General features: G+C 68.2%; 1 protein-coding gene across 2 annotated transcripts; it reads right to left on the bottom strand.

Moving 5' to 3' along the window:
• Window positions 1-1,125: 1,125 nt before the first annotated feature.
• BAHCC1 (BAH domain and coiled-coil containing 1) lies at window positions 1,126-24,111 on the bottom strand. Of its 2 annotated transcripts, XM_053994540.1 has the most exons (27): window positions 23,999-24,111; window positions 21,732-22,042; window positions 15,301-15,480; window positions 14,392-14,514; window positions 12,496-14,118; window positions 12,312-12,417; window positions 11,911-12,119; window positions 11,671-11,829; window positions 11,117-11,337; window positions 10,479-10,839; window positions 9,675-10,394; window positions 8,982-9,166; window positions 8,731-8,867; window positions 8,495-8,596; window positions 8,108-8,222; window positions 7,831-8,002; window positions 7,301-7,462; window positions 6,810-7,135; window positions 6,373-6,480; window positions 6,039-6,292; window positions 5,849-5,924; window positions 5,650-5,758; window positions 5,445-5,567; window positions 5,197-5,364; window positions 3,673-4,823; window positions 2,599-2,835; window positions 1,126-1,634 (listed from the first exon to the last, which is right to left on the bottom strand). In XM_053994540.1, exons 2-27 carry the CDS (start codon window positions 21,904-21,906, stop codon window positions 1,428-1,430), a joined length of 7,509 nt encoding a protein of 2,502 aa, XP_053850515.1. In that variant the 5' UTR covers window positions 21,907-22,042; window positions 23,999-24,111; the 3' UTR covers window positions 1,126-1,427. The 2 variants fall into 2 exon arrangements, with proteins under 2 accessions (XP_053850515.1, XP_053850516.1); XM_053994541.1 differs by lacking the exon at window positions 23,999-24,111 and having other exon boundaries at window positions 21,732-22,078.
• Between the last annotated feature and the right edge of the window lie 1,490 nt (window positions 24,112-25,601).

Genomic DNA, 25,601 nt, shown 5'->3' on the forward strand with positions numbered 1-25,601 from the left:
TACCCCCGATCCACCCCTGATCCACCCCCGATCTATCCCTGATCTATCCCTGATCCACCCCTGATCTGCCCCCCATCCATCCCCGATCTATCAGTGATCCATCCCTGATCCATCAGTGATCTATCCCTGATCCACCCCTGATCCATCCCCAATCCATCCCCGATCCACCCCCGATGTATCCCTGATCCACCCCTGATGTATCAGCGACCCATCCCCAATCTATCCCTGATCCACCCCTGCTCCATCCCTGCTCCATCCCCCATCCATAACTGGGCCTTCCAGGGGTGCTGGCAGCACGGGGGAACTGAGGCAGAGCCGCGAGCGGAGCCGGCGCCAGCAACGGTTCATATATTTATTCATAAGCCAAGTTATCCATAAAAAAGTTCCATAGTAAAAGGCCTTTACAGGAATGGCGGCTCATAAAACCTTTGTTTAACCCTTTGCTCCTTTTTTTTTTTTTTTGTCCTTTCGGGTTATTTTTTATTTTTTTTAATCCTGTTTTGTGGGATTTTTTTTTTTTTTCTGTTTTGTTTTTTTTAGTGTTTACACTGGAAAAGCCCCTGTACATATTTTCCGGGCAGCGGCGGCGGAACGGGCCAGCGTCCGCCGGCCCCGCGGGGTCCCCGTGGTCCCCCCGGGGTGTCCCCCCCGCGGTCACCCCACTATTGCACTGGGGACGGCGGCGCTGGGCCCCCCGCCCGGGGCCGAGCCCCCCGCCCTGGCCCCCTCTGTACAGCGCTCCCCGCTGTCCCCGTCCCCCCAGGCTGGGGGACACAGTGCACTGAAACGACCCCCCCCCCACCCCCTTCCCCGAGGATTATTATTATTTTTTTGTGATTTTTTTTCATCATTTTTTGTCTTTTTTTTGTCTTTTTTTTTTTTTCCTTTGCTGTTGTAGGGTTTGGTTGTTTTTTTTTTTTTTCGTTTGTTTGTTTTTTTCCTTTCTCGCTTTTCCATAAAACTTCCCGGAAGAAATACAATATTTACAGGCAAAATAAATAGAACAACACACCTGATTTCTGCTTCACCTGCTGGCAAACAGTCAGAGGTACTAGGGAAAGTTATGGCTTGTAGGGGAGCCCCCCCCCCACCACGCCCCCCGACGTGCCCCCAGTGTCCCCACGTCACCCTTTGCGGGGTCAGCACAGGGTGGGCACCCCGGGGGTCAGCACAGGATGGGCACCCCAGGGGTCAGCACAGGGCACCCCGGGGGTCAGCACAGGGTGGGCACCCCGGGGGTCAGCACAGAGCACCCCGGGGGTCAGCACAGGGCGGGCACCCCGGGGGTCAGCACAGGGCGGGCACCCCGGGGGTCAGCACAGAGCACCCTGGGGGTCAGCACAGGGCACCCCGGGGGTCAGCACAGGGTGGGCACCCCGGGGGTCAGCACAGAGCACCCTGGGGGTCAGCACAGGGCACCCCGGGGGTCAGCACAGGATGGGCACCCCGTCGGCGGTCACCAGGCGCCCCGTGGTGGGGTCGTAGGTGCCCGCCAGGTAATAGAGGTCCTGGCGGTCCTGGCAGCGGCGGCCGCGCGTCAGCTGCTCGTAGTGCTCCCGCCCCACCACCTGGCACTTGTGCGAGATGGTCTGCACGTCGTTCTCGTCCTCGTGGCACGACTGGTACAGCGCGTTCTGCGGGGACAAGGCGCCGTCACTGCCGCTGCCTGGGCTGCCGCGTGGCTAGCAGCTGGGGGGGTATGGCTACCCGGCTGGGGACGTGGCTACCTGCTGTGGGATGTGGCTCCCTGGCTCCCTACATGGCTACCTGCTGTGGGATATGGATACCTGCTGTGGGACATGGCTGCCCGGTGTGGGATATGGCTACCTGGCTGGGGATGTGGCTACCTGCTGTGGGATGTGTCTCCCTGGCTCCCTACATGGCTACCTGCTGTGAGATGTTGCTACCTAGCTGTGCTACCTGCTGTGGGACATGGCTGCCTGATGTGGGATATGGCTACCCGGCTGGGGACGTGGCTACCTGCTGTGGGATATGGCTACCTGCTGTGGGATGTGGCTCCCTGGCTCCCTACATGGCTACCTGCTGTGGGACATGGCTGCCTGCTGTGGGATAATGGCTACCTAGCTGGTGACATGGCTACCTACTGTGGGACATGGCTGCCTGCTGTGGAATATGGCTACCCAGCTGGTGATATGGCTACCTGCTGTAGGACGGGGCCACCTGGCCAGTGACAGGGCCACCTGTTCTGGGACATGGCCACTTGGCATGGTGCATGGCTACCTGACGTAGATATGTGGCTACTTGACACCATACATGGCTACCTGACGTGGTGCGTGGCCATGCGTGGCTACATGACATGGGACACGGCTACCTGGCATGGCATGGGGCTACCTGACACCACACCCACGTACCACACATGGTGCATGGCTACTTGCCCTGATACGTGGCTACCTCATGGCTCCTTGGCACGATACGTCTTGACACGATGTGTGGCTACCTGACGCATTATGCGGCTACTTGACATGATGCACGACCCCACGACGTGGTACCTGCCTACCCCTGTGGCCACCTGACTCGGCACGTGGCTACCTCAGCTGCCACGTGGCTCCCTGCCCCCGGAGCCAGCCCTGCCCTCACCTTGCCGTCGCTCTGGCGCTTGCCCAGCTTGGTCTCCTCGGGGTGGTAGAACCACTTGACCTTGACCACCATGTTGCTGGCCCAGGACTCCCACATGCTCTCGATGCGGCCGATGTAGGGCAGGTTGGGCCGCCCGGCCGACAGGAACACGGCGCAGTCGCCCACGCGCAGCGTCTCCTTGCCCCGCACGATGGCCTTGTAGAACAGCTTCCGCGCCTTGCCCTTCATGCCGCGCCGCTGGGGAGGGGACACGGGCTCAGCGCCAGCACAGGGACCCCCAGACCCGCCCTGCTGGCCTGGGGACACGGCTGGTGTCACCCGCACTGCCAGCTGAAGGGACACCGCTGGTGTCACCCGCACTGCCAGCTCAAGGGACACCACTGGTGTCACCCGCACTGCCACCTCAAGGGACACGGCTGGCGTCACCCGCACTGCCAGCTGAAGGGACACTGCTGGTGTCACCCGCACTGCCACCTCAAGGGATGCCGCTGGCGTCACCCGCACTGCCAGCTCAAGGGACACCGCTGGTGTCACCCGCACTGCCACCTCAAGGGATGCCGCTGGCGTCACCCGCACTGCCAGCTCAAGGGACACCGCTGGTGTCACCCGCACTGCCAGCTCAAGGGACACCGCTGGTGTCACCCGCACTGCCAGCTCAAGGGATGCCACTGGTGTCACCCGCACTGCCAGCTCAAGGGACACCGCTGGTGTCACCACCTCCCTGTGCTGGCATTCACAGTTGGCGTCACTACGCTGGCTCGCTGGCTGTCCACGTGCCACCAGCACCCTCTCCCATCCTGCAGCCAGTGCCACCAGCACTGGGCACCCACATGTCACACGTGACACTGGGTGATGTCCCCAACAGCCTGAGCAGGCCGGGCTCTGCGGGCAGCACGTGGCACCTGACACGTCCCCAGTGTGCACATTGTCCCTTGCCCGCAGACCTGTGCCCCCTGCCCCGAGCTGTGCTCCTTCCCTCCCAAACCGTGCCCAGGTGGGCGCCCATGGCGGGCACGGCCCGTGCCAAGAGCTGGGTGCCGGCTGTGCCGCGGCAGAGCCCGTGGGGTTCCTTACCTGCGTGGGGTTCCCCGACCACCTCCAGAGCTGGCGCGCGGGCAGGAAGGCGGAGATCTTTGGCCGGTTTTCCACCGAGGGCAGGCGCTGCCGCCGGGAGAACTCTTTGGCTTTGGCGAAGCTGAGGGGATCCTTGCGCTTGAGCTTGGCCTTGGGGCCGGCGGCGGCCGCCTTGGACAGGAAGCAGCGCTGGGGCGCGGCGCCCTTGGGCCGCAGCGCGTCCGGCTGCGCCAGCAGCGCCGGCACCGGGTGCGACAGGCAGGTCTGCAGCAGCAGCGCCGAGTCCTCGTCCTCCGAGCTGTAGGAGGAATCCTCGTTGTCCGAGGAGCACAGGCTGGACGTGGAGATGGAGCCGGAGCTGGACGAGGTGGAGGAGCCCGAGGAAGAGGAGGACACGGAAAGGCGCGTCATGAAGCGCGAGGGGACGTCGGCGCCGAGCCCGCCCGCGTCCTCGTCCTCGTCCATGTCCGAGTAGGAGCTGTGGCAGTCGCTGTCGCAGTTCAGGGCGAAGTCCCCGTGCCCTGAGTACTTGCGCAGCGCCAGCCCCACGGGCAGCGGGTGCGCGGCCGCGCGGCCCCTGCGCTCCCGGCCGCCCAGGCCGGCGTGTCCGTAGCCGTGGCTGCCCAGCGGCCGCTCCAGCCTGGCCCCGAAGTCCTTCTCGGCCAACAGCAACGCCTTGCACGTCTTGTTCTTGGGGGATGTCACCCCCTCGTGGTCCAGCTTGACCAGGTACTCGCTGCCCGCCGCCTTCCTGCGCCCGCTCCTGCCCACCTCGGCCTCCAGCCGCTCGGCTTTCTTGGAGCGCAGGAGCTTCTGGGCCGCCGGCAGCACCAGCCCGGCGCCGGCGCCGAAGGAGCCGTAGGAGCTGGCGATGCGGCCGAAGGAGTCGGCGCCGAAGGCGTTGCCGAAGACGGGGGCGGCGAGGTGGTGGTGGTGGTGGTGCAGGGGGAAGAGGGTCTCCTTGGCCCGCAGCTTCTTGGCGCTGCCGTTGACCTGGAAGAGGTTCTGGAGCACGGCCGAGCCCTTGTTCGCCGCCTTCCGCTTGGTCTGTGCCACGGCGGCCCAGCTGAGCAGGGACCCTCCGCGCCGCCCGGCCGTGGAGTCGCCCAGCGCCGGCCCCCGGCCCCCCGACAGCCCCTCCATGGCTTTGCCTGCGGAACACAGGGGTCAGGAGGCCACAGGAGCAGGGAGGGAGGGACGCTCTGGGGCTGATCTCCACCCCCGTCGTGCCACCCCTTGCTCCAGCCCCAGCTCCTCAACTTTCTCTGCACCCCAATATTGCCAGTCCCCTTAACCCCATCTTTGCATCCCAGCACCCTTCCATACATCCCTGCATCGTCCCATGAATCTGTTCCCCTGCCTACACCCCAGCACCTTTCCCTGCATCCCAGCAGCCTTCCCCACACCCCAGCACACTTCCCCACATCCCAGTATCCTTCCCTCATCCCGGACTCTTTCTCACATCCCAATGCCTTTCCCCCATCCCAACAACATCCCCCTCATCCTGCTCCTTCCCCTCCATACCACTTTTCTCCTTGCCGGCCGCCTTCCTGCCGGAATTCCGGGGGGGCTGGGGGCCGTGGTCGGGGCAGAGCGCGGGGGGCAGCGCCCCAGGGGTGCCCACGTCGCCACACGCCCGCTTCGCCCGCCGGCAGGAGCTGGACACCAGCAGCGCCGGGGAGGGCTCGGTGCCTGCGGGGAGCGGGGGGTCAGGGCGGCGCCGAGCTCCCCCCACAGCCCCCCACATCCCCTGACCCCACCCCGCCCCTCACATTGGATCTTGAAGTCGGGGGGCAGCAGGCGGATGTTGGACACAGCGATGTGTCCCGTGTCCCCGTCATCGAACTCCACCAGCACGGCCTCGGCGTCCTCCTCCTCCTCGTCGCTGGAGGAGCCTGCGGCACAGGGGGGCTGTTGGGACGGGCAGGGGATCCCCGGCGCCGCCCGCCCCCACCGGCTGACCCCAGCCAGCCTCACCTCGCACCACGTTCCCCGGATAGAGGCACCGGGATTTCTGGCTCCAGTAGGCACAGACGCGGGTGCCGGGTGGAAGGCTCCGCCGGGACTGCGGCCGGATGTCCAGGACCTGGGGGAAGCAGCGTGTCAGGGTTTGTGGGGTCCGGGACCCCCTCCCTGACCCCTCGCCCTGAACCCCACCCCGACCGCCCCCACTCACCGCCTCCTGCAGCAGCTGCTCCTGCGAGTAGATGTGCTGCCGGTTCCCCCGCTCACCCTCGATGATGATGCTGTAGCTGGGGAGGGGGCACAGAAAGGGTTCAGCACCCGCCTTGGTGCACCCCTCAAACGGCTGGGACCCCCCCACCCCTGCCCAAAATGTCCGGGACCCCCCGGGAGCCTCCACTCACATGTCGGGGGGCTGGATGGTGCGCACGCTGCCGGCGTAGAGCAGGCTGTCCTCCTTGGGGATCAGGATGTGCAGCCCATCCCGCAGATCCTCCTTCTGGATGGCGCAGGCGTGGGGCACCCCCCCGCGTGCCCCCCCTGCCAGGCAGCCTCCCAGCTCCTCCTCCTCCTCCGAGAAGCTGCTGTTGTCGTCGAAGTCAAAGTCGTCCTCCACGGTGAAGCTCTCCAGGAGTTTGCTGACGGCCCGGCCCTTGCACTGCAGGAGGAGGCTTGGGGTGGGTGGGGGGCAAAGGGGGCCGTGCCAGAGTGGGGGGGGTCACCCCCCACGGGTCTCACCTGTTTGGTGGCCACTTTGCTCTTGACCTTGGCCAGCTTCTTGCCCTTGCTCAGGATGGTCTTGGCGCTCCGGGGGGAGAGGGCCAGCGAGAGTGCCCCGTTCTTGCGCTGCACGGGGAGGTCAGGGCCGGCCAATGACCCCTCTGTGTGACCCCAGCCCCCCCAGAGCTCACCAGGGCCTCCCACCACCCTCAGGGGTGGCCCCTCAGCTCCGCCAGCACCCACAGCCTGTGCAAAACCGGCCCCCATCCCTCTGCACCCCACGGCTCCATCAGTGCCCCACAACCACCCCCAAAAACCTGCACACAGGTCTCACTGACAGCCCCCAACAACCCCACCCCTGCATTCCCTGGTCCCATTGGTGGCCCCAGCCCATGGAGACGCCACATCCCCCTGCCCCCGAGCCCAGGGTTGCCCCCAGCCCAGCCCCCACTCACCCTGAGGGCCGCCTGCAGCCCTTTGCTCTTGCGGGTGCCCTTCTTGCCCCTCTCTCCCAGCCGAGCCCCCTCGTCCCGCGGCCCCAACAGCCGGGGGTCGGTGCCCCCAAAGAGGCTGCTGGGGGGTCCCGGGGGGCTTGGGCCGCCGGGGGCTGGGGGCCTCAGGCTCTCCTTGGCCTTGGCTTTCAGCTTCTTCTTGCTGCCCTCGGGGCAGCCCCCCGCCTTCCGCCGGCCCGGCACCTTCTCCAGCTTCCCGGCTGCCCCCGGCTTCACCGGCCGCCGCTTGATCTTCACCTCCCCCTCGGGGCTGCCCAGGCGGCAGGGACCTGGCAGGGAGAGGGGTCAGGGCACCCCACGGGGTGACGGGGCTCAGGGGACCCCATGGAGGCCCGGGCTTGCAGCACCTCACAGTTGCCCACCCAGTCCCAGCAGGTGCCCCCCGGGGTCCTTGCCCCTGTGCCTGCCAGCATTGCCAGGGTCAATCCCGTTACCTAGCAGCCCCTGCCTTTCCTTTTTCTTCTTGGCCTTCTCATTGGCCTCCATCTTCACCACGGAGGATGGGGAGGGTCCCAGCACAGCCACCGGCCCTGTGGGCAGTGACAGCCCCGGCTCCTCGTCCCCCTCCTCGCTGTCCGTGTCACCCTCAGGCTCGTCTGCAAGGGGAGAGGACAGCGGTGAGGGACTCCTGCACACAGGGGTGGCCCCTGCACCCCCACTGAAGAACTGGGTGAGTCGAGGCCGTGTGTGACCCCCTGGCATGAGCCACACCCCCCATCTGTCCTGCGCCCCCCAGACCCACGGCTGGACCCTGCACCCCCAGCTTCGACCCTGAACCCCAGTCCCATGACAGACCCCAGAACCCCAACCCTCACATCCCCGTCCCCGTGCCAGATCCCACATCCCCATCCCCTGTCCCACACCACCTCACAAGCAGCTCCCCATCCCACCCCTGTGGCCCATTCTGGACCTCACCCCATCACCCCCATCCCAATCCCACACCCCATCCCTGTGCCCGCCTTGCCTCGGAAGTGGGGGGGCTGCCGGGGACCGGGGTCCTGCCCCTGGTACTTGGAGCCCTTGGAGCCCTTGGGCCGGTTCAGCTTCTTCTGGATGCGGGCAGCGGGGTTGGGGTCCCTCCGGCGGAAGGGGCTGAGCCCGGGGGGCAGCCCCTTGCCCTTCACCTTCTGCTTCAGCTGTGACACCCCACGAGTCACCACACAGGGCAGAGGACCCCACACTGGGGGGACTCAGGGGGGCGTTGGGGGTAGAACACACCCCCCAGACCCCGTGGGACTCACCGGGGAGCCCTGGAGGCTGCTGAAGGTGCCTCCAGCCAGTTTGCTCCTCTTCTTCTGGGGCTCGGGGTCCCCCCTCAGCTCGGCACACAGCAGGGACAGGCTGGTCTTCACTGCCCTGGGGGGGCACAGTGTGGGCACGGCGCCCGCAGGGCCCCCAGGGAACCCTGCACCCCCTTGGGGGGGGGATCCTGCACCCCTGGATGGAAGCTGCACCCCTCAGCTTCATCCTGCACCCCCCAGAAGGATCCAGACCCCACTCTGGCTGGCTCCTGCACGCCCCAGCTGCCGTCTCCCTCCTCCCCTCCCTCACTAACGTTTTGTGACATAAAACCTGCCGATTAAATTCGTCCCCTGGGCCAAGGGGGACACGCGGCACCAGTCACTCACTTGACCTTGCGGCTCTCGGCCCTGCCCAGGGCACTGGAGTGTTTCCGCTTCCTCGGCCGGCCCGGCCCGCGCCGCGCCGGGCTGCGGGAGCTCTCGTCACGCCTGGAAAACGGGGGGCACCGTCAGCACAGCCCCCGCCGCCACCAGGGCGAGGACAGGCCCAGGCTCGCTGCACAGATCACTGTCAGTGCTGTCCCCGGGCTCAGGACGGGGACGGGGACGGGGACAGGACGTACTCGTGGTCGTGGCGCCGCTGCAGCCTCACCAGCTCCCGCTGCTTCTCCTTGTAGCGGCGCTGGAGCTCGGCCAGGCGCATCCGCACCTCCACCTCCTGCGTGTTCAGCTGCTCCATGGCCGCCTTCAGCGGGCACACCTGGGTGGCCAGGGGGGGGTTTGGGCACAGCTGGCAGCGCCAGCGGCCTCAAAGCCAGGGCTGAGGCTGGGCACAGCTCACCCCCCCTTCCCACCCCCTCCAGGAGACACTCACGGCCTTGGTTTTGGGGGTCCAGGTGTACTTGCGCCGGGGGACGCGGGCACGGGGCGGGGGGGACACGGGCAGGGGGCTGAGTGCGGGGGGGCTGCCCTCCCGTCCCGCCGCCTCCACCAGCGACCAGGCGGCCGCCACCGTGGCCAGGTTCTGCAGGTTGAAGGCCAGCAGCTCCTCATCCTCACCTGTGGGGAGGGCAGGGGGTCAGCAAGGACCGACATCCCAGAGCCCTGCATTGGCTCCTGGGCGGGCTGGGGGGCACAGGAGCGGACCCCTGGCTGGGAGGGCCGTGATGATTTGCCCCATCTGGCCCCGTGCCCATCCCACCACCCCATCCACGGGGAGTGGGACACCACAGCCAGCTCCTCACCCCACGCTGTCCCCACCTGAACACAGCACTGGGTCCCCCCCTCGCTCCCTCCCTCCCTCCCGCCTGCAGGGCTGGGGATGTGCCAGGCTCTGCGGCCATTCCCGCTGGGGCCTCTGGGATTCCCTGGGGAAGCCGAGCTGGGAGGGAATCCCGGCGCCTGCCTGGAGCCAGCGCTGGAGCCGAGCCCTGGCTGCGAGTGGGGCACAGCATGGCACGGCACGCAGACCCCAGTCCCACAGGACAGAGGGCACTGGAAGCGCCTGGGGCGCTGGGAGTCACCAGGGCATGCTGGGGACACTTGGGGGGCACCGGGTGTCACCCACCTTCCCTGGCCAGGTCACAGCGGCGCCGGCGCAGCTCCAGGTCGGCGAGTTCGCTGAGCAGGGCGATGCCCGGGATCCCTGAGGGGTGGGGGGCAGGCGAAGGGGGGGCCGGGGGAGGCTCCTCGGGCTCCTCCAGCGCTGGCAGCTCCCCCAGGTCGATGCCGGCGGCGATCAGCGCCTCCAGCCCACCCGTGCAGCCCTGGTGTCCACTGGGGACGTCACCATCCTCCTCCTCCTCCTCCTCATCGCAGCTGCCCTCTGGCTCCGAGCCATCGCTGTCGCCTTCCTCCTCCTCTTCCTCCTCCTCCTCCTCCTCCTCCGCAGCGGGGGGCAGCGGGGAGAGCAGCGGGGAGCCCCCCTCTTCGGGCACGGGGTGCTGCTGCTCCGGCTGCTCCGGCGCTCCCTGAGCCACCTCCCGGTGCCCCCCGAAGGGCTCCTCGGTGCCGCCCCCGGCCGGCGCTGCCCCCCGCTCCCCGCAGAGCGGTCCCGGCGGGAGCAGCAGGTGGTGGCGGTGCAGCAGCGCGCCGGGACCCTCGGCCGGGGGCTCCCGCGGGGGGCCCGGCTCCCGCAGCGCCTCGGCCGTGGGGCTGAAGGTCCGGGACTGCTCGGGCTCGGCGGGCGGGGAGCCGGCGTGCACGGGGTCGGGGTCGGCCGGCTCGGCCGAGTGCGCCGCGGGGTAGCCCATGGCGGTGGCGGGGTAGCCATACCCGGGGGGCAGGTCTGCGGGGAGCGGGCGGTGATCAGCGGGGACGCCCCGGCTTTCCCCGGCCGCCCTCCTCCCGTTCCCCGTCCCCGCGGTCCTACCTGGCTCCAGGGGTTTGGGGTAGCGGCGCGGGGGCTGCCCCTCGCCCCGCGCGTCCTCGCCGCCGTCGCCGCCCTTGCTGGGGGCGGGCAGGGGGCTGGCGGCCGGCGAGCGGGGGGCCACGGCGGGGCTGGCGGCGGGGCAGGCGGGTAAAGTGCAGGGGGCCGTGGGCAGCGTCACGGGGCACTTGGCCGGGTGCCGCAGGGCCGGCGAGTGGCAGCACGGGGACAGCTTGGGGGGCGCGGGGGCCGCCGAGGTCAGGCCCTTGGCCGGGGGGTTTAAGGCAACTGCTTTGTGGGAGGGTTTGAGGGGCTTCTCGGGACCCCTCTCCTCCAGCTCCAGGGGCTGCTCCTCCGGCTTCCGCTGCGGGGTACAACGAGGTGGCACGTGTCACATCCCGCCCCACATCTCAGCCCTGCATCCCACTTCCCCATCCAGCCCCGTGGTCCAGTCCCTGCCCCACTGCCTGTCCCCCACCCCCTCAGTCCTTCCCCACATCTGCCATGCCAGTCCCATAATCCACCCTCCACCCCAACCTCCATCCCAGCCTGCAGCCTCCAGCCAGCCCCACATCCCATCCCATCCCATCCCATCCCATCCCATCCCATCCCATCCCATCCCATCCCCAGCCCCCTGGCACCTGGCCGTGCACCTGGCGCTGGATCTCGAGGGCCTGGGCCGCCCGTTGCTGTTGCTGCTGCTGCTGCTGCTGCTGCTGCTGCTGCAGGGCATAGAGCTCCTGCTGCCGCAGGAACTGTGAGCGTGGGTACACGGGGAGCTGCCCCGTGTGCTGCAGGTGGGCACCGGGACCCCGGCCCGGGTACATGGGGGGCCACAGCGACGCCTGGTCCATCACGTCAGCTGCCAGCAGAGGGGGGGCAATTGGAGACCCTCTTCAGGGTCACCCCACAGACCCCAGCAGTGCCCAACCCCAGCCCTGTGACCCTGGCAGCACGCCTAGAGACCTCCATCTCCCACCCCTGAACCCCAAAAGCACCTGCAAGGACCCCATACCCCTCCCCTTCACCCCCAAAAGTACCCCCAGGGACCCCATTAACCTTGAACACCCAAAAGTACCCACTGTGACCCCCCATCTCCCACCCTGCACCCCCAAGGATCCCCCCTCCTCTCTCTCAATCTCCCCCCAGCCTCCAGGACCTCCCTTCCCAGCACATGGTGGGGTCTCAGGCTCACCCAGCGTGTGGGGGGTGCCGTGGGTGGGGGGCTCCGTGGGGAGGATGACGAGCTGGGCAGGGGGGTCCTGGGCGAGGGGGAACACGGGCTGCATGGCGCTGGGCATGGAGGCAGGGAAGGCAGGGGGCAGGTTCTGGTGCAGAGCGGGGTGCCCGATGCCTGTGGGGACAGGAGGGGTCTGTCAGCACCCCACTGCCGGGGTTCAGCACCCACCCAACTTCCCCCAAACCCGGCACCGACCGTAGGAGTGTCCCCCCATCCAGATGGAGGGGCTGCGGGTGCGGGGCAGCCAGTGCGTGTGGGCAGGGTGGGCGTGGGCGGCGGGGTCCCCCCCGAGCTGCCCCGCCGGCAGCGACGAGCCCCCCGTCATCATCAGGTGGGGGGTCAGCTCCCCGGGACACCCCCCCGACGGGTGCATCCGGGCAAACTCCACCAGGTCCTTGTTGTCCCTGCGGGAAAAGGGGACACACAGAGTGTGGGGGCAGCACTGGCATCACCCTCCCCTGCACCCCCCCAGCAGCACCTCCAGGGACCCCCATCTTCCACCCCTGCGCCCCAAAAAGCACGCACAGCACGTTTTCCAGCCCTCACACCCCGGCTCCCCCCGGCCCCCAGCAGCACCCCTGGCCCCCATCACTCACTGGAGCAGGATGTCCCTCCCGGGCAGCCCCAGGCGCTCCTCGCACAGCCGGCCCCGCTCCTCCTCCGCCTCCAGCTCCATCAGGTGCACGGGGCGCGCGGTGCCTGCTGCCACGGGGACACCACGGTGGCATCAGCGTGGCACCGCCAGCCTCCCGCCACCCCGGCCCCCTCCCCAGCCCTCACCTTTGACTCCGGCAGCCGCCCGCTGCCGCCCGCTGCCGCCGGCGCCGCCGGTGCCGTAGGGCTCGTGGCGGCCCAGCGTGTCCTTCTGCCGCGCCACGGCCACCGCGATGCCCACGGGCGGCTGCCGCACCTCGCCCTCGGTGCCGCCGGGGCCCAGCGCCTCGTGCTCCCGGCCGCGGGCGCAGTCCGGCCGCTCCAGCTCCGGCTGACCCTTTCCCGGTGGGAATTTGGCATCCTGGTGGGCGCAGCTGCCCTTGGCGCTGCCCAGCCCCACGAAGGGGGGGCCCTTCTGCCCCCCCAGCAGTGCCCCGTTGCTGTACTTGAGCAGGTTCTTCATGGCCGACACCTCGTCGGGGGCGTTGGGCACCTCCTGCGCCCGCACCAGCCCCGCGCCAAAGGGGTCCAGGTAGGGCCCCCCCTTCCGCTCCTCCGCCACAGCCAGGGGGGGCCCCTGGCCCTGCACCCCCCAGGGGGGCAGGGGGTGCCCGCCGTAGCCCAGGCCACCCAACTCCAGGGGCTTGCGCTTGCCCTCGGCCGCCTCCGCCTCGGGGTGCTGCTGGTGCCGGATCCGAGCCACCTTCTGGGCCGGGGGGTCCTTGGGGGGGCCCTTCTCTAAAGTGCAGCAGGAGGGGCCGACGCGGACGCCCAGAGGGTCGGGCCGGGGGGCGCGGGAGCAGTCGGGGGCGGGCGGCACCTCGAAGTAGCCCTTCTCCAGACCCGCCTTGGGCGCGGGGCACCGGCCGGAGAAGGGGGGTCCTTCGGCCGCGCCGCCCCCCAGGTACTCCAGCCCCTTCAGCCGGGTGCCCGGAGTCCCCCAGTCCAGCCGCCGCTCCGCCGGCCCCTCGGCCTTCAGCGGGTGGTGGAAGGGGGCACCGTAGGGCTCGGCGCCCGCCTCGGCGTGCCGCTCCTTGCCCTCCCCGCGCTCCATCCCGCCGGATTCCGCCTGGAAGGAGCGGCTCTTGTCCGTCGGGGGCCCCACGGAGGGAACCAACGTGGCCCCGCTGAGCTTCAGCTCGCGGGCGGGGGGCTCGGGCAGCGGGCACAGCACCTCGGGGCCGGCGTGGAGCGGGAGGCAGGGGAAGGAGCCGGCGGCGGGCACGGCGTAGGACACGGCGTGGTGCAGCATCTGCCGCCGCTCCACCGCCTCGCCGTAGGGCTGGGGGGCCTCGGGGACCCCCGGCTCCCGCTCCTTGGGGGCGCAGCGGGCGGCGCGGGGCAGGGCGCTCCCGGCACAGCTGGGCAGCGCGGCGCGGGCACCGTCCCCGTCCAGCCCCTTGGCCCCCAGCAGGCACGAGGCCAGGGGTTTGGGGCGTCCGTCGCCGGAGCCCCGCGGCGGCACCCCCTCCTTGCAGTGCCCCTCGGGCAGCACCGGCAGCACCGCCTTGTGCCGCTCCTTGGGGTCCTCCTCGGGCAGCCGCTCCTTGGGGTCCCCCTTGCCCCCCTTCTCCTTGCCCGTCAGGAAGCGCTCGTAGTCCTTGGGGGTCTTGGGGAGGGGGCCGGCGTCCCGCTCCCGGCTGCAGGAGCCGGCGGGGGGCCCGGGGGCGGCGCGGGCGATGCCGGGGAAGCCGTGGCTGGCGGGGAGCAGGGGGGGCTGCGCCGGAAGGTTCCGCAGGTAGAAGTTATCTGGAGGGGAGGGCAATGGGTGAGACCCCCCGCGCAGCCCCCACCCAAACGGCAGCCGTGCCAGTGAGGGGAGGACTGGGATGAAGGGTTGGGCTCGTTAGGTCCATGTCCCACCCAAATAACGGCCCGTCAGAACCCCGTGAAAAGCAGGAGCAGGGCTGGGACTGGCACCCACCCCCCACCCGCTGCCCCAGTACCACCTGCTCCAGCACCGAGCCCCTCACCCCTGCCAGGCTGGGGACCTACGCCCCCATGGGGGTCCCCGGTACCTGCCTTTCTGGCTCTCGTAGAAACGGTGCTGGCCATAGAGCACGTTGCCATTGCCGTGGTGGTCCAGGTGGCCCATGGGCAGGAAGGTGGAGGCCAAGCTCCCGGAGAAGCGGGGGTACCCCGGGGCTGGGGACATAGAATCAGCGGGGCTGGGGTGGCACCTGGCCCCGGCATCCCAACCTGCACGGCTCCAGCTGGGAGCTCTCTGCAGAGCCCATCATCCCCTCCAGGCTGGGACCCCTCCCACCCTCTGGGAACGGGGAGTGGGGTTGAGACCCCCCCCCCCACCCCCACCCCCCAGCCCCGTGTCAGCAGTGGCCGTGCTTGGCTCGGCTCGGCACGGCTCGGGCGGGCTGTCCGTCAGCCGCGTGCGCTGCCCGTCCCCGTCCCCCCGTGCCCCCCCGGAACGCCGGGAGCCAGCTGGCAGCCGGTCAAACTACCAGCCGGGCAGGCTGCCAGGGCCCCGCGCCAGCACCGCCACCCCGCTCCCGCTCCTCCGGCGGGACGGAGACGCCGGCGCATGGGGGGGCACAGGGACTCGGTTGAACCAGGGCTGCTCCCGGGGTCCCCACACTGTCACCTGCCCCAACAGGGGTGTCCCTGTCCGGGATCATCATCACCAGTGACACGAGGTGGCCCGGCCTCAGGTGGAGCTCTGCAGCCCGGCACGAGCCTCTCCGGCCCCCCCAAACCCAACTGTGGGGTCTGAGCCCGCTCCCTGTGGATGCCCAGGGCGTTTTGGGGCATGACAGTGGCCAAACCCACCCTCACCACCCAGAAGCTGCTGACCCAGGGGGTCTGGATCCCACACACATGGGCACTGGTAGGACGGGACCACTGGCACCGGGCAGAGCCATGACTGCCTCTGGCCACCCTGGACCCACAGCCATCCCCACCCCGGTGCCCACTCACCTTCGTGGGAGTGGGAGAACCAGATCTGGGAGGTGCCGGAGTGGGGCCCGCAGAAGGCCGGTTCTGGGGGGGAGGCGGCGGGGCCAGCGGGGTGGCTGGGCCCCCCCGAGCCCAGGCTGCCACTCAGGAAGCCCCCCATGAAGGAGGAGGGGGGGGCACTCCCCATCAGGCTGCTGCCGGCTGCAGGGAGAGGGCACAGTCAGGGGTGCTGACAACAGTCTGGTGGGGGCTGAGGGCAGTCAGGGGGGGCTGTGCAGGCCCTGCTCGCATGACCCAGCACACCACACTCCCCTGTGCACACGCGTGTGTGCACGGCTGCCACGGGGCTGTGCAGCCCACGCTGCACCGGTGCCTCCCCTAGGCACACCCAGCCCTCGCGCCACATGTGTCCCTCCCGGGCCTGTGTCCCTTGTGCACACCCAGCCCCTGTGCACACACGGCCCTTGTGCTCACAGCCCCCCTCGCGTTACCATGTCCCTCGTGTCACCCTGTCCCTCGTGCACACGCTGTGCACGTCCCCTGCGAGCCCCCACGTCCCCTCATGCACTCGTGTCCCTGACACCCCCAGCCCCACGGGGCTCAGACGTGCCCCAGAGTGCGCGAGGCACGGCAGAGCCGTGCAAGGGGCACCAGAGCCCTGCCCTGTGCGTGCCCTAAGCACTCACACAGGTGTGCCAGCAACGTGGGAGGCTCTGCAAACACGTGTGGCTCCCCACAATGCTGCTCCCCCCCAGGGGACACCGGCTGCTCCCAGTGCTGGGACAATCCCAAGCTCCGGGGACATGGGCTGTGCCGGGCCACGTGGGTGCACATGTGTGGTGTGTGTGTGTGTGCGCACATGTGTGTGAGCACAAGGAGGGGGGACAGCCCTGGCCCTGACCCTGCTGCCTCCCCCGCAGCCCGGGGGGGCCCCCAGCACCCTTGGGGAGGCCCATGGCCGGCGCTCCCCATCCCGCCCCCCATCCCGCTCCCATCCCGGCCAAGCCGTGAGATCATGGTGGAAACTTCGGAGCTGGTGGCCAGCGGCCGGGCGGGGGGAGTGGGAATGGGGGGAGCCGGGATGGGGGGGAGCCAGGATGGGGGAGCCGGGATGGGGGAGCAGCTGCCCCTCACCGTGCGGTCCCACTCCCCACGTCTGTGTGTGCCGGAGCGGCCGTGGCACGGCTCGGCACGGCTCAGCACAGCTCGGCACGCGTGGCGTGGCGCGGAGCGGAGCGCGGGCTGGCTGCCCGCCCGGCCGGGGCAGGAAGCGATGCTTTGCTCTCTAAGCCGGCCCACGCTCCCCGGCTAATCCCACCGGGATGCCTCTGGGATGAGTGTCGGGATGTGGTTTCAGGCAGCTTCGCTCCTTCCTCCGTGGCGAGGCCGAGCCGGGCAGGGCCGCGTGGGCCGGGGGCACGGCCGCATCCCACCCACATCCCTGGGAACCGGACGTGCACCGGCATGGGTGGGCACATCCCGCTGTGCCAACGTGTCCCGGGGGATCCCTGCCTGGTGCTGCCTGCACAAACCCACCCTGTGCACCACAGCCCCGGCCGTGCCGCGGGACCCCGTGCGGGCGTGGAGCCGGCAGCGTGCCGGGCGGCTGGGCCGGGCGGGAAGCCGAGGTTTCCAGAACGAGACTTTTTCTGGAAGCTGAGAAACGGGCTGGAAAAAAATAACCCCTCGCCCCACCCCGATGGCGGCGGGGCCGCGGCGTCCCGGGAGGGCTGTGGGGCCGCCGCTCCCCGCCGCCCACCCGCTGACTCACGGGTCCCCCGTGGCCAGCACCGCCGAGCCCGCATTCCCACTCGCCGTGGCCCCCTGCACACTCACGCTCTGCCACGCTCAGCACTGAGCAGGGGCAGGGAGCGGCCCCCCGGTTCTGCCCCTCCAGCCACGGTGATGGCGAGCACAGGACAGGGACGGGTCACTGAGGACGCGCACAACTCGTGTCGCTGATAAGCCAGAGCAGCCCATGCTGCTGAGACCGGGCACAACTCGTGCCAGCGATGAGCCGGCAGTGCCGGTGGCTCCTCCCCGCGCCAGGACGGGCACAGCACCGTGGGGCGGGCTGCCAGCACGGGACAGATGGGCTGCGGGGTCCCAGCCCGGCCCCCCCACCGCCCCCCGGCAGCGTCACCCTGGGAACTCCCTGGCTGGGCTCCCCGAGGCCGGTGCCGTGACTCAGCCCCGCCGGCATCGCTCCCGGCTCCGGCACGAAATTTCCCTTGGCTCTGAATCCGCAGAGGGTCACACGTGTGACCAGTGTGCCAGGTCTCAGCACGGCCACACCGACAGCGCTGAGAGGGGCGGGGGGCACCGGGGAGACTCAGGAGGGGGCAGCAAGAGGTGCTCCCTTCCCTCCAGCTGCTCCTCGCCCCCTCTCCAAGTGCAGCACAGATGGGAATGTGTTGGGAAGGCAGAAAGTTTCAGGGCCAGCATATGGAGAGGGGGCCGTGGTCCTGGGGGGGTTCAGCCCACGGCTGCTCTGGGATCCCCAAGGCGGTGACAGACCCAGGACCGCGGCGGTGGCGGGGGGGACGTGCCCAGGGTTGGGTTTCTCCCTCGGCTATTTTGGGGCTGGAACATTCCTAATGGAGCTGAGGCCGCGGGCGGAGGGCCGGGAGCTGGCAGGGACACTGGCAGGGGCAACCCGGGCCCCCCCCCAACTGGGCAGGGGATGGTGGGCAGCCCCCCATGTGCTTCACAACCCACACGGCCCCTTTAAAAATTTGGCAAACAGGGAATAAACAGGCTCTGGCTCCCTCGGTGCTGTAATTCCAACTGAATCCATATTGTTACGGCACTAAATGAACGCTGCAATGGTGAAATGCTGCCGAACGTGCCCGAGGGGCCAGGAGGGTGATCCCAGCATTGTGTGATGGGTTATCCCCTCCGGAATGCCACTGGCAGCTGTGCTGGCCACAGCCACTGCACACTCAGTGCTTGCACACCCACTGGGGCCACATGTGCAAAGGGCTCACGAGGGTGGTGGACAGTCCTGGCACAGCTGGGAAACGCCGCTGGCACACACCACTGGCACAGCTGGCACACGCGTGCGCTCAGCGCGCGCTGCCTGCACACATGACTTTCACACTCAGAGCACAATTTGCACACCCAGGGCACAACCTGACACACGCGTGCCTTGGAAGACCATTGCTGGAGCACAGGGAAGCCAGGGAGTGTCCAGTCCCGGGGGTCCTGATGTCCCACCCCGCTCCTGATGTCACATGGATGCCATGCACATGGACCCTTCCCAGGAACCCCCCAAAATGTGGCTCCAAGGGCGCCCTGTGCAGTTCCTGTGAACGTCACACATGCGGATCCTGGTGGGGGGAGGACTCGTCTACCCCCGCTTCCCCCAGGGCTGGGGGACCCCAGCACGAGGCAGGGTCAGAGCCTGCCCTGGGGTGATGCTGTGGGGCAGTCAGGGCACAGGCAGAGCTGGGGGTCCTGAGGAGCCGGGGGCACCCAGAGTGGCCCCAAAATTCTCCGTGGAGCCCATCCACCCCCCATTGTTCCCCGGGCAGTGCCAGGGGCTGGTGGCAGCTGCCCGTCCCCCAAGGCCTGGCACGTGGCAACATCTCTGCCTGGATCCAGCTCATGACTAAGGAACAGTGGAAGCACTCGGGGATGACTCTGCGAGAGCTGGGGTAATTCCGCAGGATCCGGGCTTCTGCACATCCCACTGCTCCCACCGGCCACGCTCGGCCCCCGGCGCCTCATGGCTACCAAGGAGCAGCCCAGTTAATCTCCAGATGTGGTTTAACTTTGACACTCACTTTGGCAATGCGCCGCACGGGGGGCTGGGGGGAGCGGGGAGCCCCTGCGCCGGAGCTGCGCCGCGGCCTCCGGCCCCTCGTCAGATCCCATCTCCGGGGAAGCAGCCATGCAGAGCGGCTGCAGCGCTGGCACCTGGCCCTGTGTCACCACCCAGCCAGGGGCACCGTCCCCACCTGCCTCCCGCCATCACCACCCAAATCCCCCCTCAAAGCCGTGCCAGGAACCGCACGGCGCCCGGCCTGCGGCGCGATCCAGGGAGGGGACAGGTGTGGGAGCACATCCAGCCGCTGGGACGCACCCTGGGATGCACCAGGAGCTGCACCGTCATGGCCAGGCCGTGTGCCAGCGCCAGGATGAACACCAACACTGCCACTGCCAGGCTGCGGGGCAGCACCGGGACGCACACCGGGACGCACGCACACATCCCCAAGGGCCCAGCCACACACCGGCACGGCCACACTGCTCCTGGCCCAGTGGCATACAGTCCGACAAAGTCACAACTCTCCACTGGTCCACAAAAACATCCGAAAGGCAAAAATTGCGGCCAGGCCCCAGCGTGGCTCGGACAGGCCTCTGACAGAGTTTCCCACCCTCCGTTTGCGGCGGAGGCACCGGGACCCCCGGCCCTGCTCAGCACGGGGTGTGCCGCGCCAGTGGGACCCCCTAAATTGGGGTGCAGGGGCTGCACCCCCGCCTGGGTGGTCTCTGGTGGCTCCGGGGGTCTCCATCCCCCCCCCCCCCGGGCGGTGCCGGTGCCAAACCCGACGCCAGCCGGATCGTTCGGTTCCACGAACGCGCGGCCCTGAGTTACGGCTTTAATAAAACCAAGGAAAACAGTTTTATCTCCCGTTCCCAGGGCGGCCGCCGGGCCCGGCAAAGGCTCCTGGGAGGTGTAGTCCGGCCCCACGCCGGGAGCCATTTGGGGGAGCGCGGCCGGAGCCCCCCGCCCCGGGCCCGCCGTGCCCCCCGGGTGCCGCGTGCCGCACCGGCATCGCCCCGCCACGGCCGACCGCGGGCTGGCTCCGTGCGCTGGGTGGGGTAATTATCAATCACCGGCGTTAATTACCGCGCCATGCTACACCACGGCTGCCGGCACCGCGGCCGGGCCACGCCGGGAGGACACGGGGTGCTGGGGATGGGGACCCCCCTCCCGCCGGCCGCTAAATTATCCGGTTTATCCGCCCCAGCCGCGTTCCGGCCGCGCGGAGCCTCGCAGCGCAGCTCGCTGGGAAGCGCTCCGGCTGCGCCGGCCCTGCCAAAGCCGGAATATTTTTAGCTCGTTCTGTTGTTGGGTTTGGCTTCTCTGTTTTTTTTTTTTTTTTTTTTTTTTTTTTTCTCCTCTGGTTGTTTTTTTTTTTTGTTTTTTTTTTTTTTTAATGTTTTTTTTTCGGCGCGTTTCTGCCGGGGTATTTTTAGCCGGATCCATGTTATTTTAACAACCTCCGGTGCATTCGGGCTCCCATGTGTCGCCCAGGCCCCGGCGGGTGTGAGGGTCCTGCACGGGGACGCGGCCGCGGCGGGAAGCCGGAGGGAAGCCGGAGGGAAGCCAGCAGCACCCCGGCGCTGGCGTCCCTCCGGGATCCCCTCTCCGGTAACCGCGAGCCGGAGAGCAGCCGAACCCTCATCCCGGGGCCGGCCTCCAATCCCCCATCCGCACTCCTCGCCCAACAAAGCTGGGGCAAGCCAGGGTGGCCCCCCGAGCCCGGCGGTGGTCCCGGCAGCAGGGCCGCCGGCACAAAGCGAAACCGCCCCGGCCGCGGGCTCGATCCGGCGCCGCCTCCCCGGCACCCCCCGGTGCCCCCCGCTTTCCACCTCCCTTCCAAGAACCCCCACGGCTGCCACCCCCCCCCCCCCGCGCCGGCCCGGCCGTGCCCCCCGCCCTAATCCACGCACTAATTGTAATCCCATTAAAGCAGATATAATTTTATTAGTATTCACAGCTCATCAAGGCGGCGACAATAACCGGCGCTGCCGCCGTGCCGCGGCCAGACAACCGCCTGCGCCGGCGGGAAGCGGGGGGCCCGAGCCGGCACACGGCTCCCGCTCGGGCTCCATCCCGGAGCTCGGCAGAGCCGGGGGCTCCCCGCCGGCTGCGCCCTCAAAGCCCCCGTGCAGCGAAGCCCGGTGCAGGCGCCGTGCACCCCGGTTCAGCCCTGCCCGGCCGCAGCCGAGCACATGCCGCAGACAAAGCCGCGCGGGCAGCTCGCCGCGGATGCCGGATCCGGTGACCCGGTGCCGCTCGGCCGTGCCGGGCTCGGCCGTGCGCCGCGCTTTGTCCAGCTCCGGCAGCTGCCGCGGCGAACGCGCGCCGCCAACCCCTTCGCACCCTGACACTTCGGCGCCGAATATCGAGCCCGGGCTCGGTGACCTTCCACCGCCGCCCCACGGCCCCGCGCATAACGGCCTCGTTGTTCGCCCCGAACGCGCCTCCTCGTCCCGGCTCCGGGATCTCGCCGGCGCAGCGCGGGGTCACGCTCCTCCCGCGCCGGCGGAGCGGCTGGGTGGGGGGGGATGTCCCCCGTGTGCGTGAGCCCTCACCCCAAAAACCGCCGGGCGCGGTGACAGCGAGGTCGGCACAAAGGGAGGCCGGGCTCCCGGGGCCGTGCCGAGCCTCCCGGCCCTTCCCGGCCCCCCCCCCGCACCGCGGGCGCCCCGACCCCTCTGACCTGTGTGCGTGGCCATGGAGATGGGCGCCGGGAAGTACTTGGTGGGCTGGAAGTGTCCGGGGGGCTGCACGGCCCCGTGCGCCGACCCCGCCACGCGCCCCGTGCCGTGCCGGTGGCCGAGGCTGCCCCGCTCCGACAGCAGCCGCGGCGGGGGCGCGAAGTCACGGCCGTCCATGCCGGGGGCACCCACCCGCGGGGGGGCTCGGCGGGACCCCGACACGGCTCGTGGGCGATGCTCAGCGCCGCGCCGGGCCGGCTCGGCGGGCGTCGTGCCGCGCTCCGCGCCGGGGCTGTCGGTTCATCCTCCGCTCCTGGCACGGGGGGAGAGAGAAAGGAGAGAGTGAGAGCACAGCCAGGGTGGGGGGTACGGCCATCACTGCGCCCCAGAGCCCCCGCGCCCCAGCACTCCGCTCCCCGCTTCCCCCGGTACGCAGCCCGCTTTCTCCGCCGTTCGCAGGGCCCCGCGTTCCCTGCTACCACCGGCGCGCGGTCCCCGCTCTCTGCCGTCCCCGGAGCACGGCCCCCCTCCTTTTCCCAGTACTCCCAGTTCATGATCCCCAGTTTCCTCAGCGCACGGCCCCCCCCCCTCCCCCCACTCCATGTTCCCGGTGCTCCCGGAGCGCAGCTCCCCCTCTATCCAGTGCTCCCGGTTCCCAATCCCGGTTGCCCGGAGCTCGGGCCCGGTTCCCGCTGCTCCGACCGTTTCTGGCCGCTGCTCGGGTTCCGGTTTCCCGGCGCTCGGTTCTTTTATCTCTCCCGGTTCACCGACCGTATCTCCCTGGGGCTCGGCCCCGCTCGCCCTCGACTTCCCCGCTTCCCGTTGTGTCCCCGGTGCTCGGCGCCTCCCTCGCCGCGGTTCCCCGCTTTCCTTCCTTCCCCAGCCCCGGTTCCTCGGTGTTTCCCCGTCTTCCCTCCAGCCCGGTTCCCCCGGCCCCGCTTCCCCGGTATTACCCGCTGTCCCGACCCTGCTCTCCCCGGTTCCCCGGTCCGTCCCCGGCGCCCTGCCCCGGTTTCCCGGTATTTCCGCGGTCTCCCGGCCGCGGTTCCCGGTCTCTGCCGGTGCCCGGCCGCGGCTCCCGCCCGCCGGGTCATTGTTCTGGCAGCGCCGGGGCCGGGGGGGCCCGATCCGGCGGGGGGAGCCGGGCACGGGCCGGGCGGCGGCGAACAAAGGGGCGCGGGGCGGCGAGCGCGGCCGGGGGGCGCGGGGGGCCCGGCCGGGACCGCGGGGAGCGCCGGGGCGAGCCCCGGGGGAAGAAACGCGGGCCGGGAACAAAACATGTGAATTTCCTTGAAATAAAGCTGAGGAAAATATGTGGGAAAGGATGTTTTGCTTTTTTTTTTTTTTTTTTTTTCCCCTTTTTTTTTTTTAATTTGAGATTTAAAAAAACCCACAAATGTAAAGCGAAAAAAAAATTAATGGGAAATAATTGAAAGGGAAAAATATTTAAAGCAAAAAATTGAAGGCAAAAAGGGCTCGATACGAAAATGTTTGAAGGCGCAAACGGTTTAGTGAAGCAGCGTTTGATGAGCAAATGATTTAATGAACAAATGTTTTCACGCACAAAATTTTAATGAACAAAATTTTTAGACGAAGCGTTTTGAAGAGACGGGTTTTAAGGGGAAAATGTTTTAATATATAGAGATGAAAGGGAAAATATGTTTTAATGGGAAAAGATGAAGGGGAAAATATTTTGGTGGAAAGAGATAAAGGGAAAAATATTTTGGGGGAAAAAAGATGAAGAGAAAAAATATTTTTTTAGGAAAAAGACGAACGTAGAAAATATTTTGATGCCGGAAACATGCAAATAAATATTTAGGTGCAAACAAATAAAGCGAAAAGATAAATAATAAGGTAAAAACGCAAAAAAAAAAAAAAAAAAACAAAAAGGAAATCTGCAAAAAATGAATTGGAAAAACTGCAAAATAATTAGCGCCACAAAAAATTTAAAACGTAATAAATCCAAGTAGGCAAAGAAAAAAAAACCATAATGCCCAAAACACAAATAAAAATAATGCCCAAAACGCAATTAAAAAAAAAAAAATTAACGCCCAAAAACCAAAATAAATAACGCCAAAAAAAATTGCTAAGGCGTAAAAAAAAACAAAAAAAAAACCAAAAAAAAAAAAGCAACAAATAAAAAAAAAACCCCAACAAAAACAATAACCCCGGGAGCGCCCGAAATTAAAATAACCCCCAAACAACAACAACAACAACAACAACAACAACAACAACAAAAAAAACCCACCCGCGGATCGCAGTTACTTACCGGAGGGGCGTTCCGCGCGCGGGGCGAGTGCGGTCCCGTGGCGGGGGTGCGCAGCGTGCTCCTGCCGGTGCCCGTGCACTGCCCATGCACCGGCTGCTCCTGCAGCAAAGGGAACCGGGGGTGTGTGGTTGGGGGGGGGGGGGGGGAGGGTGGTGGTGGGGGGGGGGAGGGAAAGGGGGGGGGGTGGGAAAAAGGCGGGGGGGGGGGGGGGGGGACCCCGCCGCGCCTCCCGCTCACGCCGCGCGTTCTCCGCCGGGGCGGGCGCGCCCCGCATGCTAATGAGCGCGTGCCCCGCGCGCGCGCCCCCTCGCTGATTGGCCGCCGCGCGGCGCTCGCGCCCCGCCGGCCATTGATCCCCCCCCCCCCCCACCCCCGGCTCCATTCTTCCTCCCGGCGCGCGCGCCGCGCGTCAGGAGAGCGCCGCTCCCCATTGGCTGGCGGGCCGCCAGCGCTCCCGCCAATCGGCGCGCGGCGAGCGGCGCGGAACGGCGGCGCCTAATTCAAGCCCGGCGGATGAATGGGGAGGAGGGAGCGGCGCGCAGGCGCGGTGCGCGCTCGGGGCGGAGGGGTGGGGCGGCATCGCATTGCCGCGCGCCCCCCGCCGCAGCGCGCGGGGCCCCACCCCCCCCGCCGCGCCGCGATTGGCTGGCGGCGCGCCAGCGCGCTGTCAATCACGCAGTGTAAACAAGGCGCTGATTGGCCGGAGCCGCGGGCGGTTTCAAGGCGCCCCCTCGGGAGGGGGGGGAGGTGGGGGGGACACGCGCGGCGGGGGCGGTTTCCAGGCCCCCCCCCCCGGAGCGCCCCGGGCCGGAGCGAGCGGGATCAAAGAGCGGCGTGAGGGGAACGGGCCGCGGGCAGCGCCCGCCGCAGGTCCGGGACGGCCGGGGCCCCGCCGGGGAGGGCGGCTCCAGGGGCTGGGGGCCTTGCGGGGCGGGCAGCGAAGTGCTGGGGGGCGTGCGGTGGAAGGGAGTGTGCGATAAGGGCTGTGCGGTGTGAGGGGGGACAGTAATGGGGGGGGGGCTGTGCGGTGTGAGGGGCCGTGCGGAGCAGAAGGGGGGCTGTGCGATGTGGGGGGGGTGTGTGCAGTGCTGGGGGGCTGCAGTGGGGCGCTTGGAGTGGCTGGGGGGGGCCCTGCGAGGTGGGGGTGTCAGAGCCTGGGGATGTGCGGGGAAATGTTGGGGGGGTTGTGCATGGTCGGGGGGGGCTGTGCAGTGCTGGGGGGCTGTGCGGTGTGGGGGGGCACGCAGAGCAATGTGTGGGGTTCTGCAGAGCAGTGTGTGGGGTTCTGCAATGTTGGGGGGCCTGTGCAATGTGGGGGGGCCATGCAGAGCAGTGTGTGGGGTTGTGCAGTTTTGGGGGGCTGTGCAATGTTGGGGGGCCATGCAGAGCACTGTGTGGGGTTCTGCAATGTTGGGGGGCCTGTGCAATGTTGGGGGGCCATGCAGAGCAGTGTGTGGGGTTCTGCAGTGTTGGGGGGCCTGTGCTCAATGCAGGGAGGGACCAGAGCCAGCTAAGGGGATGTGGGGGGGCTGCTCAGGGCGAGGGGAGCCTGAACGGCACCAGGGACCACACAGTAGGAACGGGAGCAGGAGCAGCACCGGGA

This window comes from Vidua macroura, chromosome 19 (assembly GCF_024509145.1).
Source record: "Vidua macroura isolate BioBank_ID:100142 chromosome 19, ASM2450914v1, whole genome shotgun sequence".
Classification (NCBI taxonomy): Eukaryota; Metazoa; Chordata; class Aves; order Passeriformes; family Viduidae; genus Vidua; species Vidua macroura.